Genomic DNA, 16,143 nt, shown 5'->3' on the forward strand with positions numbered 1-16,143 from the left:
GGGGAGGGGGTCAGGGGGTCCGGGAGGGGCTGCGCCTTGGGGGTCCGGGGGGAGGCTGTGTGTCGGGGGGGGCTGTGACAGACTCCTGTGGGCCAGGCAGGCCGCACCAGGGTGCCTGCGAGGAGCCGGCCCTCGCCCAGCCCGTGGCTGAACCAGCACGCCAGTGTCACAGGGATTGGCACATCAGAACATTTATTAATAAAAAAAAAAAAAATAACTTACTCCCTTTGCTGCACAAAGGGCTCAGTATAAAGAGCTCTGGCTTCTTAAGATACCCAGAAAAAGCAAGACCTCAGATACCCTATCCTTGCCCTCTGGGAGCACTGCCTTCTCCTGGCCCGCAGCACAGCCTGGCACAGGAACCGCCACCGAGGGGACCAGGGGCCCGCAGCTGCTCGGGCCCGGGCGGCCTGCCGCGGCGGAGCAGCAGTGCTTGCCCGCCCACAGCTGCTTCAAGGGCCGCGACAGACCGGTGCAGAGGGTGCAGGAGCAACGTGTGCGGGGAGCGCTGGCATTGGATGCCGGGTGGTCTGTGAGCTACAGCGGAGGAGGAGAGAGAAGCGGCCGCTTCTTCCCGCGGCACTGAGGGGGGTTGTGGAGGCACGAGCCGCAGAGCCCCATGACAACTGCTGTCTGCAGGCAGTGGGAGGTAGGGGCAGACGGGAAGCAGCCCTGCCTCCCCCGCTGCTGCCTCACCAAGACCTGGCCTGGAGGAGCAGGAGGCCGTCGTGGTTATTTGTCACACTCCATATCCTGGGTCCCCTCAGCACCCTGGTAGTGCATCTCACAGAACTCCTGGATGCGGCTGCAGGCCTCCAAGATCATTTCCTCAGGCACTGTGATCACCACACGGAAGAAATTCGGGTACTCGAAGCACTGAAACGAGAAGTGACAAAGCTGGCAGATTAGCTGGGATGGTGTCAGTGTCTCAGAGTGCTGGTGGCCTTGTCAGGGCCACATGCTGTGTCAGCAAATGAAAAGATAGGCAGTGGGGGCCAGAGACCAAGGACAGGTCTGGCTCCCCTGGACCAGTTTTCTGTTCCAAGCGAATCTCCCATCTCCATCTGTAAAACTGTTCTCGGTGCAGACAAGCCGCTGTGGGCATCACAGGCCAAAGGAGCTCTGTGCAGACTATGGAGCACAGCGCAGGGCTCAGGCAATGAGCTGGAAGGAGCTTGGGACTCCTCATCAAAGGCTTAGGGAAGAAGAGGGCTGGACAGAGAATGACTGAGGCCCAGTCCAGATCTGGGCTCAGGAAGTGGAAGAGGAAGGAGCCTGGCACAGGGCACGATGCTCTCAGCCTCTAGCCTGACCCTCTGTTCATGGAGGTGGAGGGCTGGAAATGGGACACAGAAGAAAACAGGTGGGTGCAGGCCTGTGCCTCTGAGAGCTACTTCAGTGAAGAGGCTTGGGGCACAGATTTCAGGGACGGCATTCTGCCAATTTGGAAAGAACAGAGCAAGTCTGGAGCTGGAAAGGCCCTTGCAGCTCTACTGATGGCTGCCAGTGAGCCAGGAACTGCCAGTCCCCACTCCACTACGCACCTGGAGGAGCTCACAGCCAGCAGCTATGCTGGCCCTGCACTCAGGACTCCCTGCCCGGCCCCAGAGCTCCTACCCCTGCTGCTTCCTCTCCCCAAGCTTAGGCCCTGCAGCTCCCTGTGGCTCTCAGAGCCAGACTCACCGTGGCTGGCAGACAGAAAACAGACTGCTCTGAGATGAGCCGCTCTGTGAACTCCACATCGTTTTCAAACTCAGGGAAATGCTCCATCTCAATCTCAACCTGCAGCAGAGAGATGAGACATGGCAACTGAGGGCACTAACATTACCAGCGGCTTACCCACATGGCCCAAGAGCTGCTCAGCCTTCCAAGCTAAGCACAGCTGCCTGCCCTCAACAACTCTTAACTCTTGCTCATCATTTGAACTGTCTGGAAAGTAAAACAGAAATATTTAAATGAAAATCGAGGATTCTTTAAGAAATATCAATTAACTACTCAAAGCAGCTAATTTCACCTATGAAACCGCAGTTTCACAGTTAAGGGCAGCTTCAGTCAAAAGCTAATTGCGAAGATACAGGAAACAATTAGAAATGAAAAGCAATAAATTGAAATAAATAAGAAAATAAATTGAAAAAGAACTTGAGAGAACTGTAGTCAATTTACATTAATAATTCTATCATGCAAAAAATCCCTAGGCAAGCAAAATAAGTTGAAGACAAATAAATAGGCAAAAAAGATAACAAGGCACAGAATACCAAGAACAAAATAAATCCTTTCAATGAAATACATGAGGATGATAGAATTGATAAATGATGTAGAAAGGCTGAAATGTTCAATAAATATTTCTGTTCTGCATTTGGAAGGAAGGAAGCTGTCTCCTTATCACATAAGGACAGTGACATTCTAGCCATCTGTTTATAACCAAAGATGATTTTAAACATCTCAGGAAAATATTTTTAAATAAAAAGGTGAGATAGAACTTGCATGCAAAGGTTCTAAATGAGCGAGTGGAAGAAACCTCTCACCAGCTGATTTAATTTGAAATAAATGTTGAGATACTGCAGAAATGCTAAAGGTCTGAAAGAATTTTAGTGCTGTGCCATTACACAAACAACATAAGCAGAGTGACCTATGTAACTCTGGGTAAAACTGGAAATGGGGTCAAGTGATAAAGATTTATCTGCAAGAGTGAGATTGACATTGCAGTATTCTCCAGCTCTGGTTTCAAATTTTTTTAAAAGCTAATGAGGAACGGGAGTAACTGAGAGAGACAAAACATTTCAAAAACACATTAAATTTAGAGACTTAAAGGTCTTAGTTGAGCTTGCTGAGATGAAAAGTGGAAATTTCTACATTGCAGAAGGTAAAAAATTATTAGGTATGGAGAAAGGCTGAAAAAGAGGCAACAGCATAGGCAGGAGACAGACACGGTAGTAAGAAGAAGGGTACAGTCTTCAACAGCAAGTGTCACACTCCATGTCACAATCCCGCATGGGGTGTAGGGACTTCCCATCTTCTGTCTGGTTTCAAGTCCAGGTTAAATAACATCGTCTTGCCAAGTACGAGCTAGTCTCACGAGTTCTATACAAAGGCAAGAGGGTAAAAGGTGCTAGCCTCTACTATGCGTGAAGTAAACATCCTGCTCTGACCTTCTAAAATGAAAAAGTGATGGATCTACTGCAGTGGGTAATGTGAAGATACATCGTACCAGAGTCCTGGTGCCAAGCACTAACCTGAGGCCATTAAAAAGGCACTGGAAGAGAGATCTGGTGTGAGTGCTGATGATCTGAAAATGGCATGTCACCCTCCTCACTTACCATGAGGTACATGGCTCCTGCAGGCCGGACAGGCTGGAGGCCAGGGATAGCTGACAAAGCAGCATAGCAAAGGTCAGCATTGGACTGAAAAGCAGAAAGGAGAAAGTTCAAAACAGGAGAAATTCCAGGAAGCAGCTCAGCGAATGGAAGTCAAGCTCCAGGCCAGGACCACGTACAAGGTTTGCCCACTGCAAATAAAGGGGCAGTGAATGCAAACAGCATTGGTGATCATGGCCTTGAGTGATTGAGCTGAGCTCAGCAAGTTGGTGTCAAACGTCCCACTCCCTGGCTCTGCCCATGTAACCCTGCTCTGACTGCAGGGCTGGCTGAAATTTGTCACAGTCAATATTCCTGCCCCATTTACTGCGTTCCTACTGGAATTTGATTTGCTGGGCTCTTCTGGTCACAGACAGGACATCTCCCCTGTACTTTGAAGCATGGGAAAATGGGCTAGAGTGACACAACTCCCCGAAAACAACATATCATGAACGGATTTTGCTGGTCTGTTACAGCCTGTTTACCTTAAGGATGCTGAGGGTGTTGTGGTAGAACTCGGGGGGTGTTCGGTGCAAGATATGTTCCAGTGCTCCTTGGACAATTGTACAGGGTCCTAAGATCCTTTGACTGAGTCTTAGAAGGCCATCTCTGATCTGAAAGCAAGCAAACAAACAAACAAAAAACCCCATGGTGGCATTTGCAGCTCAGAGACTGTTCTTTACTGAAGAAAAGGCTCCAAGGCCTAGTGTTTGTATTTCTGCAGCTGTTCGTAGAGCTCATTACCTGTATCTTCAGTGAGCGTACAGAGCACCTCAGAACACTTGCTTGACTATATTCAACATTTGCAGACTATTCTCAATGTCATTCTATGTGCCTGAGTTGCAGATCAAGATACAAACAGAAACCACTTTTGGGGCTTCTCAGACTGACCTAAAACAGTCTGGAATATAGCTAATACAAACAGAGCCAGAGCCATTGCAAAATATAATTTTGTTTTTGCCTTAGATTTGGGGCTACTATCCAAACTTTCATCAAAGCCAGCCAGGGAGAGCCAATATTAACTCTTCTGCTCACTCAGTTGTTAGTCTCTTCTCCCTCTTCCTGTGCAGAAAGGCCTCTAGGTGAAAAGGCACTCCACTGTAGGAGGTGGGTTTTCCTTGTAACACAGTTGGACAAATAGCCAGGTAAGGCACCGGCTGCACTGCATGGTGCTTTGTTCATGCTTGTAAGAGAAACCATGATAGAGCACAGAGACCACACATGGACTTCACATGCTGGATAAACAATGCAATAGCTTCACTATGCACAGGAACTGCCTGAGAAGCACACAGACAGGACAAAGCATACATGAAGCAGCAGAAACAAGGAGAATGTTAGTGTGCAGATGTAGGTACCAGGGCATATACCAAAGCAGATGGCATAAGGAAGGGCCATGAAAGGTCTTTCAGAGAAGGACCTGGGAGTGCTGGTGGATGGCAAGCTGACCATGAGCCAGCAATGTGCCCTTGTGGCCCCGAAGGCCAATGGTCTCCTGGGGTACATTGGGAAGAATGTTGCAAGCAGGTTGAGGGAGGTGATCCTGCCCCTCTACTCAGCCCTGGGGAGGCCTCATCTTGAGTACTGTGTCCAGTTCTGGGCTCCCCAGTACGAGAGAGACATGGAGCTACCGGACAGAGTCTAGTGCAGGGCTATGAGGATGATCAGAGGGCTGGAGCATCTGCCCTATGAGGAATCGACTGAGAGAGCTGGGCCTCTTTAGCCTGGAGAAGAGAAGGCTGAGGGGAGATCTTATCAATGTGTATAAGTACCTGAAGGGAGGGTGTCAAGGGGACAGGGCTGAACTCTTTACAGTTGTCCCATGTGAAAGGTCTAGAGGCAATGGGCAGAAATTGAACCACAGGAAATTCCGCCTGAATACAAGGAGGAATTTCTTTACTGTAAGGGTGACAGATCACTGGAACATGTTGCCCAGAGAGGTTGTGGAGTCTCCTTCTCTGGAGATATTCAAAACCAGCGTAGGTGCAGTCCTGTCTAACATGTGCTAGATGGCCCTGCTTGAGCAGGGGGGTTGGACTAGATGATCTTCAGAGGTCCCTGCCAACCTTACTGATTCTGTGATTCTTTGAAAAGTCTGGGAGGGTGGAGAAGCATGTGAGCAACAGGGTAACACACATGTGAGAGCAAAAAAGCAGTACATGCCTGTATCACCTAAGGCCCTGGTGACACATGCACCAAAGACACTGCCATGACAGTGATGCTTAGCAGTTCTCACCTCATTACCAAAGATGTCTCTCCTGTCATGGATCAGGATCCAGCCCATCCGCCAGCCAGGGACTAGCCACCGCTTTGCCAAGCCACCACAAGACAAGATTGGCACATTGGTGCTAAGAGTTGCAATAGGTTCATATTTGCAGTCTGCAAACACCTGTGGTACAGGAGGCTATGTTAGGGCTGTTATCTTCTCCCCACTTGCTGTGAGAACTGAAAGGGGGAGGCTATGCGCATGAGGCACTACAAGAAGAAAGGAAGCAATGGAAAACTGATTGTGAAAGCCACTAGCTCCAAGGTATAAACATGGCAAGTGTATTCACATGGGAGTGAGCCACCTGAGAAGAGGAAAGGAGCTAGACATGAGAAATACTGCCTGGGACTGCAAATTACAGGACCGGGAGATTCAGGTATGGACACAGGCACAATATAAGGAAGCAGAGCTCTCATTTGCCTCTGGAGGGCTGGCTGCCATGGCAAAGTACGTCAGAAGGGACAGGCAGTGTAGGGGTGCAACGGTCTGTGACAGACACTCACCATGTCTCCATAGATCTCATCAGCAAGGATGGGGATGCACTGTCTTGAGGCCACTGTGGGAGAAAGGGCATTCAGCCTGGCCATCCTGTATCCTCCATGGGAGCGGATTTGCCCTCTGCTACAAGGCCTGGCAGGGCTTGGAGAGAAGCTCTGCCCTAGGGCAGAGGGTCCCTATTTTCTTCCTGCAACCTGCACACTTGGATTAACTGAGCACTAGAGAGCCCTGCCAAGCCTACTTCTGCTCTCACCTGTGAGAGCAAGCAGCACCCCCCCCCCCAACACTGACTGATAGGGCCAGGATACAACAGCCGTAGGGCTCTCTGTGAAATGAGAGTGGGGAAATGAACAGTCCAAGGCACACAGGACATTTGGGAAAGAACAAGGCTCAGACCTTGCCTGTTCTTGCCCAGGCAAGCCCTTCACCCTGACCAAGCCCTGTTCGCTGGACTGGAGTCAGTCATGCAGTAGAGGGGCAGAGCCTGGGGCCAGAGTACTGCTTTGCTGCAGTGTTCACACTGTGCAGTTTGACAGCCATGACCCTGCAGAACCACAGTGACTGAAGCACTGGCAACTTTGGCAGGCACTAGACTGCAGCCCTGTGCCACATGCAGACAGGCAGGCTCACCTGCCAAGATCTTCTGGAGATGGCCCTTGCTAAACACAGAGCCACAGGGGTTGGATGGGTTGTTCACAATGAGACAAGCTGTCTTCTCATCCACCAGAGACTCCAAATGCTTCAGATCAATTTCCCAGGACTTCTCTGGCTAGTGAAGAGAAGGGAAGTAAAGCTGAGGAACTGAGCTTCCACACAGGGTGAGGTGTGACAAGGTGTCCAGGGCTGTTCAACTCATTTGCACCTACTTCCTAGGCAGGCCAGAGTATATCTGGGAGGCAGAAATACCAGGGCTGCCTCTTCTAGCTTTCCACCACTTACCAAGAGGTTGTAGAGCTTGACTTCAATTCCCATGGACAGTGCCAAAGTCTTGTAAAGGGAGAAGCCAGGCCGTGGCACTAGGATGTTCTGGCCTGGATTGGCCAGCACTGCCAAGGCAAGCTCTATGGCCTGGCTGCAGCCGCTCGTTAGGATGACATCCTGCAGAGAGCACATGGGATTGAATGGAACACGCAGCCAGATCAAGGAGCTCCAGCCATGTGGAAGTTGCTGAGTGCCCCAGGCTCTGAGAGACGAGAGTTTCTCAGCCAAAAAGGCTAGTGCAGAGCCTGACTGAAAACAGGAAACCTCCACCAGCTGGAGAGCTCAGCCTCCTTCCCTGAGGAGGGTAGCTGAGAGAAGCCCAAGGTAAGGGTTGGGAGATGTGGGAGATCAATGTGGGACTAGATCACAGACTGGCCTTAGGTCCCACAGCTGGGTGGGGAGGAGGGGGTGAGAGCTGAGGCAGGACCCCCATGCTGCATGGTTTAGGCTCAGACAGCAGCACCCCACCTGCACTGCGCTGGGGTGCTTCAGCCGGGTGCCAGTACCTGGGCCTCCAGAGGTGCCTCTGGGCAGCTGTAGTATGTGGCCACTGCTTCCCGGCAGGATTGGTAGCCTGGGGAGAGAGAAACCAAACAAGAATGTGGGGCTTTTACACAATGTTCTCTGTGTTTTGCAAGGATAAGACTCTCAGCTGCCAGCCCAGCCACGGCAAACCCATTTGTTAGTGATGCTTTCCCGAGGTGCAGCAGGATGCTGACACGCAAGTGTTAGTACATGACCCTCACTGTTAAGTGATGGCACAAGGCAGTCCTCCCTGTCCCAGGTCCCTCAGTGTCACCAAAAGGAAGAACTCTTGTGAGGCAGGTGTGATCTATGCTTTGTGAATGCTGTTTGCACTAACTAATTGCATACAAGGCCTGTGTTCTCCACGAAAGCAGGGAGCACAAGGGGAGTCCTGGACAAGGCAGACCAGGAAGGAACTTGGCTGTAATCTATGACAGGGAGACATAGCTCTGAGCCCTTCTATGATACTGAGACCATGCCTATTCTAATGGCTAGAAAGGCAAGCACAGCTTCTGTGGGGAGCTGTAGACCTTCAAGGTACCTCGGGGAAACCTATATGATACCCACTCACAGGGATGGATGCTCACGGCATTTGGAGGATGCATGTGCTTGCGTGCCCATGAGAGTGTTGCTGAGGGCAGCTGCAGGGTGCTATTGGAGAGAGATGTGTGGGTTCTGTGTCCCTGCCATGGCATGGGAGCTGGCACATATCTTCCTCCTGCCCTCACAGGAGGAGTCATGTCAGCTTACCAACAGATGGAGCATAACCGTTGTAACGTCCTGAGTCCAAAACCTCCTTTACAGCCTGGGTGACCTCATCATTTGTGGGAAGATTTCCAAAGACTGTTGGGTCTCCTTTTGGAAAATTGAAAAATAGCAAAGTTCTCACTGATCTGTGACAGGCACAGAGCTGTGTGGCAGCCTGGCATGTCCATGGGTATTCCCACAAACTTTGTGCTTCACAGCCCTGTACTCTGCCAGCCTTACAATCCAACCCACTGCCCAGAAGCTCCAGCCACAGCACTAGTGCTTACCTAGGGACAAAGAGATCATAGCTTTCTTTGGGTTAGGCTCCACCTTCATGCTGTCTACGATGGCTCGGACAGGATTGAAAGTCTTCTTTGACATTTCAGAAGCCCTGACAGCCCATCTTGGCTTCCGGCCCTTCATCTTCCCCAGCAACGGGTTGTTCCCGTTGGTACTGAGATGAACATCCAGCACAGGAGCGCGATCACCATGGCCATTCACTTGGATCAGGTATGAATCCATCTTGAGAACTGTCAGTGGGAGGCAGATTTCTTGGGCTTAGCCAACAGGCCAGACAAGGGTTCTGCCCATCTGGGGACACAGCCCACAGCTCTCCAAAAGTAAGATCTTTGAAAGCTATCAGATCCTACCTACTGTCCATAATCAAGTCAGTTAGCAGCAGCAAATAGGGTTGTACTGAGGGCAAAAGTGGGGTGAAATCCCACACATAAATGAGAGCAAGATGCAGCAGGACAGAGACAAAGGCATTTTCTGTACCTGCCTTACCACTGTGTAGCATGGCTTGCTGTGCTAGGGAGGAGCTGACCCCCTTACAGCCACTCACCAAAAGTTAGCTGCCTGTTGTAGTTGCTGCTTGACTGCAGATTCAATGTTCCCCTGACAGGAGGGCCAGATCACTCCCCTGCAGTTACCAACTTGCAGACCTCAAGCTGTAATCACAAGGATCAGCCCACTGTGTGTGTTCACATCTGTGAAGTCCCTTCAGTTTGCACAAACAAGCACAGTGCTGTTAAAATCAACCTCAGATACCGAAAGTGTAGAGCTGATCCCATGCTCTCAGGATGCAGGGCAGGGTCAAATTGTGGGGTACAGACACTTGCCTCCATCAGCAGAGCAACAGGGAGGATCAGCCTAGCCCAGAGAGAGACCTTCAATAAGAGGGCAGTGCCTAGCAAATGAAGCAAGACTGGCAAAGCCAGGAGAGTTATCAGGGAGCTGACACTACCCCAAGCAAAGGGTCTGTGGTCCTGACGGAAGCTGGGTAACAAGCAAGGCACAGCAGAGGAAAAGCTGCCTTTCTAGACCTCAATAAGCGCACCTGAAAGTAAGGTGTGCTTATTGAGGCACCTGAGCATGCAGCACAAAGTAAAAACCTGTCCCAACCAGCCAAAGCCTTGCTTAAGAACTGCTGCTGACTTAGGGCTTTCCACCTGTAGAAGATTAGGGACATGGCACAGGGTAAGCAGAGACCTCCTGGGCCACTGAGCTCATTCTTGCTGTCACCATCACCATGTCTTGTAATCCTGCTGTAAGTTGCTCACACTCTGTGACCATACTGCCCTATTCACCTGTTCTGCTGAAAGGCAATTCATCAAACTGTGGCCCTTTCCTGACAGTAATTAGCCCCATGAGCAGCCAGGTGCTATGCTCACGGGTGTGGGTGTTCAGGACACAGCTGACGAGGGACCCTTCCACACTGCAGACACACTGAGCAGAAGCTTTGTAGCATCCCCTGGCAGTCCAAGCAGGATTTGCAGTCTGAACGAATACCTCACCATTTCAGTGAGGTTTGCACCCAGGGGTGCAAACCAGCCCTATGCTGCTGCAGTTACTCTGCCAACAGCGCCTTGTTAGCCTATTTATAGCAAATGAAACTGATCCAATGGGGCTGGTGGTAACAAAGCAAAAACTTCAGATTCCCTGTTGCAGGTGGTTTCTGTGTCTCCTTCCCACTACAAAAGGGAGCTAAGGATCAACACAGCATGCCTGTCTCAAAACTGAGTGCAGAGATGAGCTATACACTCCAGTTCAACAGCAGGGATGAGTTCCAAATGTACAGTGCAATGTCTATCCCAGCACAGACTTCATAACACCCACCAGCATGGTTCTTGCGTGAAGGGGAACTGCATACACAGACAGAATGGATGTCTTCACAGAATAGTTGAGGTTGGAAGGGACCTCTGGAGATCACCTACACCAACCCCCCCTCCCCATTCAAGCAGGGTCACTCTGTGTACCCGCGGAAGATCCCTACTCTTCCCCCCAAAAGAAGCAAAGTATCAGAGGAGAGTACTTTACCTTCTACAGCATAGAGAGGGAGACACCAAAGAGCCGGGAGCTCCAGTCCCTACCTTTCATCCAGGACAAACTGTCTTGAGAAGAAATTCCTACAAATTCTCACTCATGAAATAAGCCCCAAATCTGGGCGTTGGGTTTGAACACTCTAGCCATTGGCTGGTAGAGAGGGCTGCACTCCCCACCCAAAAATGCCCTCTCCTCCCCACTGTAACTGTTCAATTCAAACACCTGAAATCTGCCTGCACTTTAACTCTTTCTGTGGGCAATCCACAGAGAGGCATGGCTTGGCTCCTCAAGACCCTGGGCTGATTCCCCTCTGCACCACTTCCCTCTATCCTCAAAGCCCAGAGGAGTAGTGGGTGTCCCACAGAGAGCAGAGCTCTGCTCTTCCAGCCCCAGCCCCTTGCAATGCACCAAGTGCAAAGTAATGGACACCAAAGCCCATGGAAAGCTTTGGTCTGTCCTGCCCACCTCAAAGGCCTTGGGATCCCAATTTACTGGTGGATAGACAGTTTGCGGCATCATTATACACAGGAAACACAGGCTGAAAGAAGACAGGCACTTCACAGGTAGCGTCTGGGATGCACCAGGACCTGAAGAGTTAAAAGAAGCCCAAGGTGCCATCTTTTTTTTTGTTGCAAGGCCCAGACTCATCATTTCTGGTAGGTAACAGAGATGATGCAATTCCTCCTCTTCTGATGGTGCTGTAAAGTGCAGATGACACCATTCCCCAGTAAGCCCCTTTCTTTAAGTGATGTGAAACTTTTGCCTTTCTGTCCTTTGTCTGCTACAGGCCTGGAGTATGTAAGAGAGAAATCTGCATCTTTCCTTCCATGCAAGGGCTGTGCCAAGCCTTCTCCTATAACCCTGGCTGCAAATGGCTGGAGATCAAAGAGCTGCTCAGGGACAACAGGGAACCTGATAATCTCCTTGCAAACAGACTGCTGACACCTCCATTGCAGAGGCCAGCGGTCATAGTGATTTTGTCTGTTTACAGCCACTGCTATGTGGGAGGAGGGAGGACCACTCATGCTCAGGCCATGCCCACTGCACCACCAGCAGTAAGGCAGAATCTCCCCAGGCACAAGCAGTAGCCCCTTTACCTCAGTCCTGTGGGCTCATGCGATGCTGTTGGGGAGTCATGATTCCTGAGCTGGCTTCAGGGCTGCAGTGGGCACTGCTGAGGGCACAGCAGGAACGGCAGAGGCCAGAGACACAGGTGCTGGAGACAGGCCAGATGCATGCAGCTGATGTGTCCCCAGACTCACAGGCTTCCCACAACAGCCACCCCTAGGGCCTCTGGACCAGGAGTCATACCTTTCCAAAACATTTCACAATTAAACATCTTGTCTCAAAGCCACTTGGGCTCTTTTCTACTCAGAACTGCACAGTTCCAGACTATTTTCTCTTTTCTTGCTGAAGCTTGACACATGAACACCTTCAGGAACTCAGAATCTCTCCAAGCACTTTAGAGTTATTTTCCAGCTCCCCCCATATGGCCCCATCCCACAGCACGCTGCAGCCCTGCCAGGGTTAAATGTGGCACAGGGACACCTCAAGGACATTGCTGCATGTTCTGCCTAGAAACAACCCCTGAAGATGATGCAACCTGGAGCTCTACCTGTAATCCTGCATTCAGCAGTGGGGTTCAGAGGAGGGCAGGGTGAAAGCCTGCTGCCAAAGGGAAAAATGTAGTGCTGAAGGAACAGGTAGCCCCAGTTACATAAGGCTGGGAACCTGACCAGGCTGGGGAAGGACATAGCACCACATGGGCACTGGGTTCTCCCCTCTCTGTGTAACTTAGATCCTTCTCTGGATGTTCTTCCGCATCCACAACTCTGCACCATCCTATGGTGCAGGGAGCTTCCTAGGGCTGAAGCAGCAGCATTCAGCTCAGCACTTCAGGTCCTGCAAATGCAGCCCCTTGTAAGCTGCAGAGAAAGGGGTGGACAGCTCCTGCAGGCTGCATTTCTGCCAGCAAGGCAACTGGTTGTCTTCACTGTCAAGATTTCCAGCACCCACACCAGCCCTGACTAGCTCCCTTTAAACTAAAACAGAACATAGCACCAGCTGTATATATCTTTGTAGAAGCAGAGTAGAAACTAAGCTCCAAAAAAAAAACACAGCTAGCTTCTTCAAAGTCACGCAAGCCTTGTGTTTTCAGAGCCAGAAAGACAGCACAATTCACATAGAACAACTGAAAGCCAGAGAGTAACTGGAAAACTATATGGCAGCTACTGTATCTAGCTGGCTGTAGATAGGACCAATTTTGATTTGACCTCAGAAAGAAAAACGTGAAAGAGACAGAAAAGTACATTGCTACAATCTAGCTAGGGATGCTTCATTCCAGATAAGCAGCCTATGTAAAGCAGGAGGCTTGCAGGGTGCTCCAGCCACCTCTGTGAGCTGGCCCTGCTGCAGATGCCGCAAGGAATGTTCTGTGCAGTGCTGGGTTAGCAGCTCCTGGGTGCTGGCACAGTGCAGAGAAACATCTTGCCCAGCCTTGCTTTTTGCTTACACTCAAGCAAATATTGTGTAAGCGTGTACCCCGTGTTTGAATTGTGACTTCTGAAATTCAAGCTGTTGCATGATCTGTTATGGCAGCTGCCCCCCTTGATGGCCTTGAAGCTGTGGGACAATGACCAGCCAATCGGGGCGAGATGGAAAGAGGCATGGTGGAGCGAGGGGTCACCACCAGCTCACGGTCAGTGACAGGAGGCAGCACCAGCCACACCTCCTCTCAGACAGCACAGACAGGCCACCCGCTCAGTCTGAACGGGAGCCCCAGTGATGGAGACCCACCACCTGCCCAACCAATCCCCTCCACCATCAACTGCTATTCTCATTAGAAAGTGGTGTTTTGCCACCACTTTTTGTGTGTGTGTGTGTCTAAAACACATCTTCTGCTTCAAGTTAAGCTTGCTGCTTCTTGATCAAGCCAACAGCAGATAAGGAGAACAAGCTACTGCCCCCCTCTCTTGACAGCAGTCTTTTACAAGTTCGCAAGTTAACATGCTTCCTCTTTGTTCGGTTAAATGAAAGGACTAGGGTCAATCTTTTCTTATAGGTTATACTTCTAGATTTTTCTTTTGCTTTCCTCTGGATTCTCTCCAGCTAATCCACTCGTTTCTGGAAACACTGTGCAAGACTGGACCATAGCCATTGGAGGCCTAGCCAGCGCTGAAGAGGGCAGAATTTCTTCACATGCCCTCCATGTGACATTTCTGTTTATACATCCCAGTGTTATTAGTTTTTTTCGCAACAGGATGACATTGTGGACTTGAGTTCAGTTTGTGATTCACCAAAACCTCCAGTTCCTTTCTGCAGCATTGCTGCATCGTCATTGTGCTGTGCTCATTGTTCCTGTGATTATTTATTTACGTGGGACAGTCAATAAATCTGGCTGTAATGGTCAGCAGTGACTGTGCTGCAGCTCCCAGCTGCCTCACGCTGGAGAAATATGAGGCAGTTCATGACTCCCTCCTTCCACTTCACCCTCCAAGTTCCCAGGGAGGGCACTGAACCAGGTTAGAGCTCCTGGCCCACAGCAAACCAGCAAGCCCTTCCCTCCCATTCGCGCAGCAATGACATCAGGAGCAGCTGGAAAAAGAAGAGACCAAAAAAAAAGAAAAAAAGAAGAAAAGAAGAAAAAAAAAGAAAAAAGAAAATCAGATGCCAAAGCAGAGGCAAGCATGCCCTGACCTTCCTGTTGCTCTCTTCTGTTGACTGCTACTTGTTGCAGTGAGAATAGAAATCTGTAAGATGAAGCTGACCAACCTCCGCTAGTACATCAGCTATGATAATTTAGAGCATGAACAAAGCATTTGGTTAACAATTCTTGCGCACTGATCTAGATACAGTAACTGAAGAAGCAGCTTGACTCAATTCTATAATACTCTGAAGTTTAAATCTCACTTGTTAGCAGCAAACACTCTAACAGAACAGCTAATGCAACACAAAGTGAACAGGCAGCATTTTCCAGCTTTGTGCCTTGCTTTGAACAAGTAATTCCAACACATCACAGATTTCAAAGACACCTTAGGCTCAGTTTGCAGGATGGCCAGCAGCAACACTCTGCACAAGGAAAACACTGTTATTTCATACCTTCTTATGACTCAGGCTTATTTAACTTAGTTGTTCATATCCCTTCCACGGTAGTTAAAAGCTCTACTCAGAAAAATGGCATTGCCCACAATCCTCAAATTACACAAAGGATTGCTGCAGCTTTTAAGCTCATCCTGTGCATAGTAACAAGGGGGCTTTGGTTCTGACATAGTAATGTGAGTGATGCCACATGCATACACTAAAAGGCAACAGTCTCCCTGCTGCACTCTCTGCAGGGTCCCTATTCTAGGTTCCCCATAGTCTCCTTGTTCCCTAACATCACAAAACTGCTGTCCTCTCTAGCTAAACTGAGTTTAAACAGGAGTTCTGGGGGGTTGCTTCTCCCTTATACCAAAACTAGGTAAATTTTAAGGTGAGCATGCAGAACTTTTGCCTTTCATAGAGAAAAGATTGGGGGGGGGTGTCCCACTGTGCTGAGGCTGCTGAAATGGTCTACAGGGTTGTCAGTTTTGCTCCTGCAAGGACAGAAGTGTGAAACAATCTCACTGTTGCCACCAAACTTACAGATGGATGGAGTATATTTCTGCACTTTAGTAACAAACTTGGGCCACCTGGGGCAACTGTTCATATTCTGTGGCTGAGACTTCATGATGTAATCCCATTTCTCTGAAAGTCTCTGTTTCCCTAAATGCAACAAGAGTACTTCTTTGCAACTGTAAAGCTTTTCCAGATAGCATTCAGACTCCTGGACAGAGGAGTTCTCTGCCTGCGGAGCCTTTGTGTTTCCCCCTATACTTCCAAATTGTCTCACTGTCTATATTTTCCCATGAAACACAGCCATTCCTCACAGAGTCACAGAAGGGTTGAGGTTGGAAGGGATCTCTGGACACCATCTAGCCCAACCGCCCTGCTCAAGCAGGGTCACCTAGAGCATCCCGAATCGACTCAGCCCTCCTTGTCAGCCCCAGGACGTGCTGACACTCCTGCGTGGGCTAGATGCCTTCCATTATAGCAGTGACCAGCAAAGGAGCAATTCGTCACGCAGCCTGCCGGAAGGTGACAGCTGGGCTCAGCAGCCTCCCTGGGCAGAGGGCAGCTGCTCCCACTGGGCTGCAGGACATTATTGTTCATGGGAATATGGGAATGGGGCAGCCAGCAAAAAGGTCTTGTCTTGTTGTTTGAAGTGCCCTAGAGCAAGCAGACACAGAAGAAGTCTACATAGTTCTGTATGGATAAATATAAGGTAATGCAGCTAAAGAAAATAACAAAAACATGGCCTAGGCAGTGCTGAGCCTGGAGCTGGCAGTTGCACCCCGGGCCGATTCGGAGGCGTTGACGGCCGTTCTCTGCAGCCTTGGGCTCCACGGGCCAGGGTACTGGAAAAGCAGCAAC

At 50.0% G+C, this 16,143-nt stretch overlaps 2 protein-coding genes across 2 annotated transcripts in view; both read right to left on the reverse strand.

Annotated features, from left to right (window-relative positions):
• LOC146595414 (carbohydrate sulfotransferase 4-like) overlaps positions 1–761 on the reverse strand; it is a 15,476-nt gene extending 14,715 nt beyond the window's left edge. Inside the window, exon 1 of the mRNA XM_085305707.1 lies at positions 697–761. The gene's annotated coding sequence lies outside the window, so the exon portion shown is untranslated. The remainder of the gene's footprint in view (positions 1–696) is intronic.
• On the reverse strand, positions 71–10,573 carry TAT (tyrosine aminotransferase). The gene is made up of 11 exons (XM_085305706.1): positions 8,655–10,573; positions 8,371–8,475; positions 7,602–7,669; positions 7,054–7,212; positions 6,745–6,883; positions 6,120–6,172; positions 5,587–5,739; positions 3,839–3,967; positions 3,318–3,401; positions 1,684–1,782; positions 71–876 (listed from the first exon to the last, which is right to left on the reverse strand). The coding sequence occupies exons 1-11, from the start codon at positions 8,887–8,889 to the stop codon at positions 733–735; spliced, it is 1,368 nt and encodes a 455-aa protein (XP_085161832.1). The 5' UTR covers positions 8,890–10,573; the 3' UTR covers positions 71–732.
• Positions 10,574–16,143: the final 5,570 nt, after the last annotated feature.

Source organism: Rhea americana, unplaced genomic scaffold (assembly GCF_003343005.1).
Source record: "Rhea americana isolate MKP2758 unplaced genomic scaffold, rheAme1 scaffold_226, whole genome shotgun sequence".
In the NCBI taxonomy this organism is placed as follows: Eukaryota; Metazoa; Chordata; class Aves; order Rheiformes; family Rheidae; genus Rhea; species Rhea americana.

What these genes read in the sequence shown, in the direction of transcription:
- TAT (XM_085305706.1), bottom strand. Translation starts at nt 8,889, where the DNA reads ATGGATTCATACCTGATCCAAGTGAATGGCCATGGTGATCGCGCTCCT. An exon ending in TATGATCTCTTTGTCCCTAG is followed by an intron (nt 8,476 to 8,654) that starts GTAAGCACTAGT and finishes ATTTTCCAAAAG; the next exon opens with GAGACCCAACAGTCTTTGGA. An exon ending in GAGACATCTTTGGTAATGAG is followed by an intron (nt 3,968 to 5,586) that starts GTGAGAACTGCT and finishes GCTTGCTTTCAG; the next exon opens with ATCAGAGATGGCCTTCTAAG.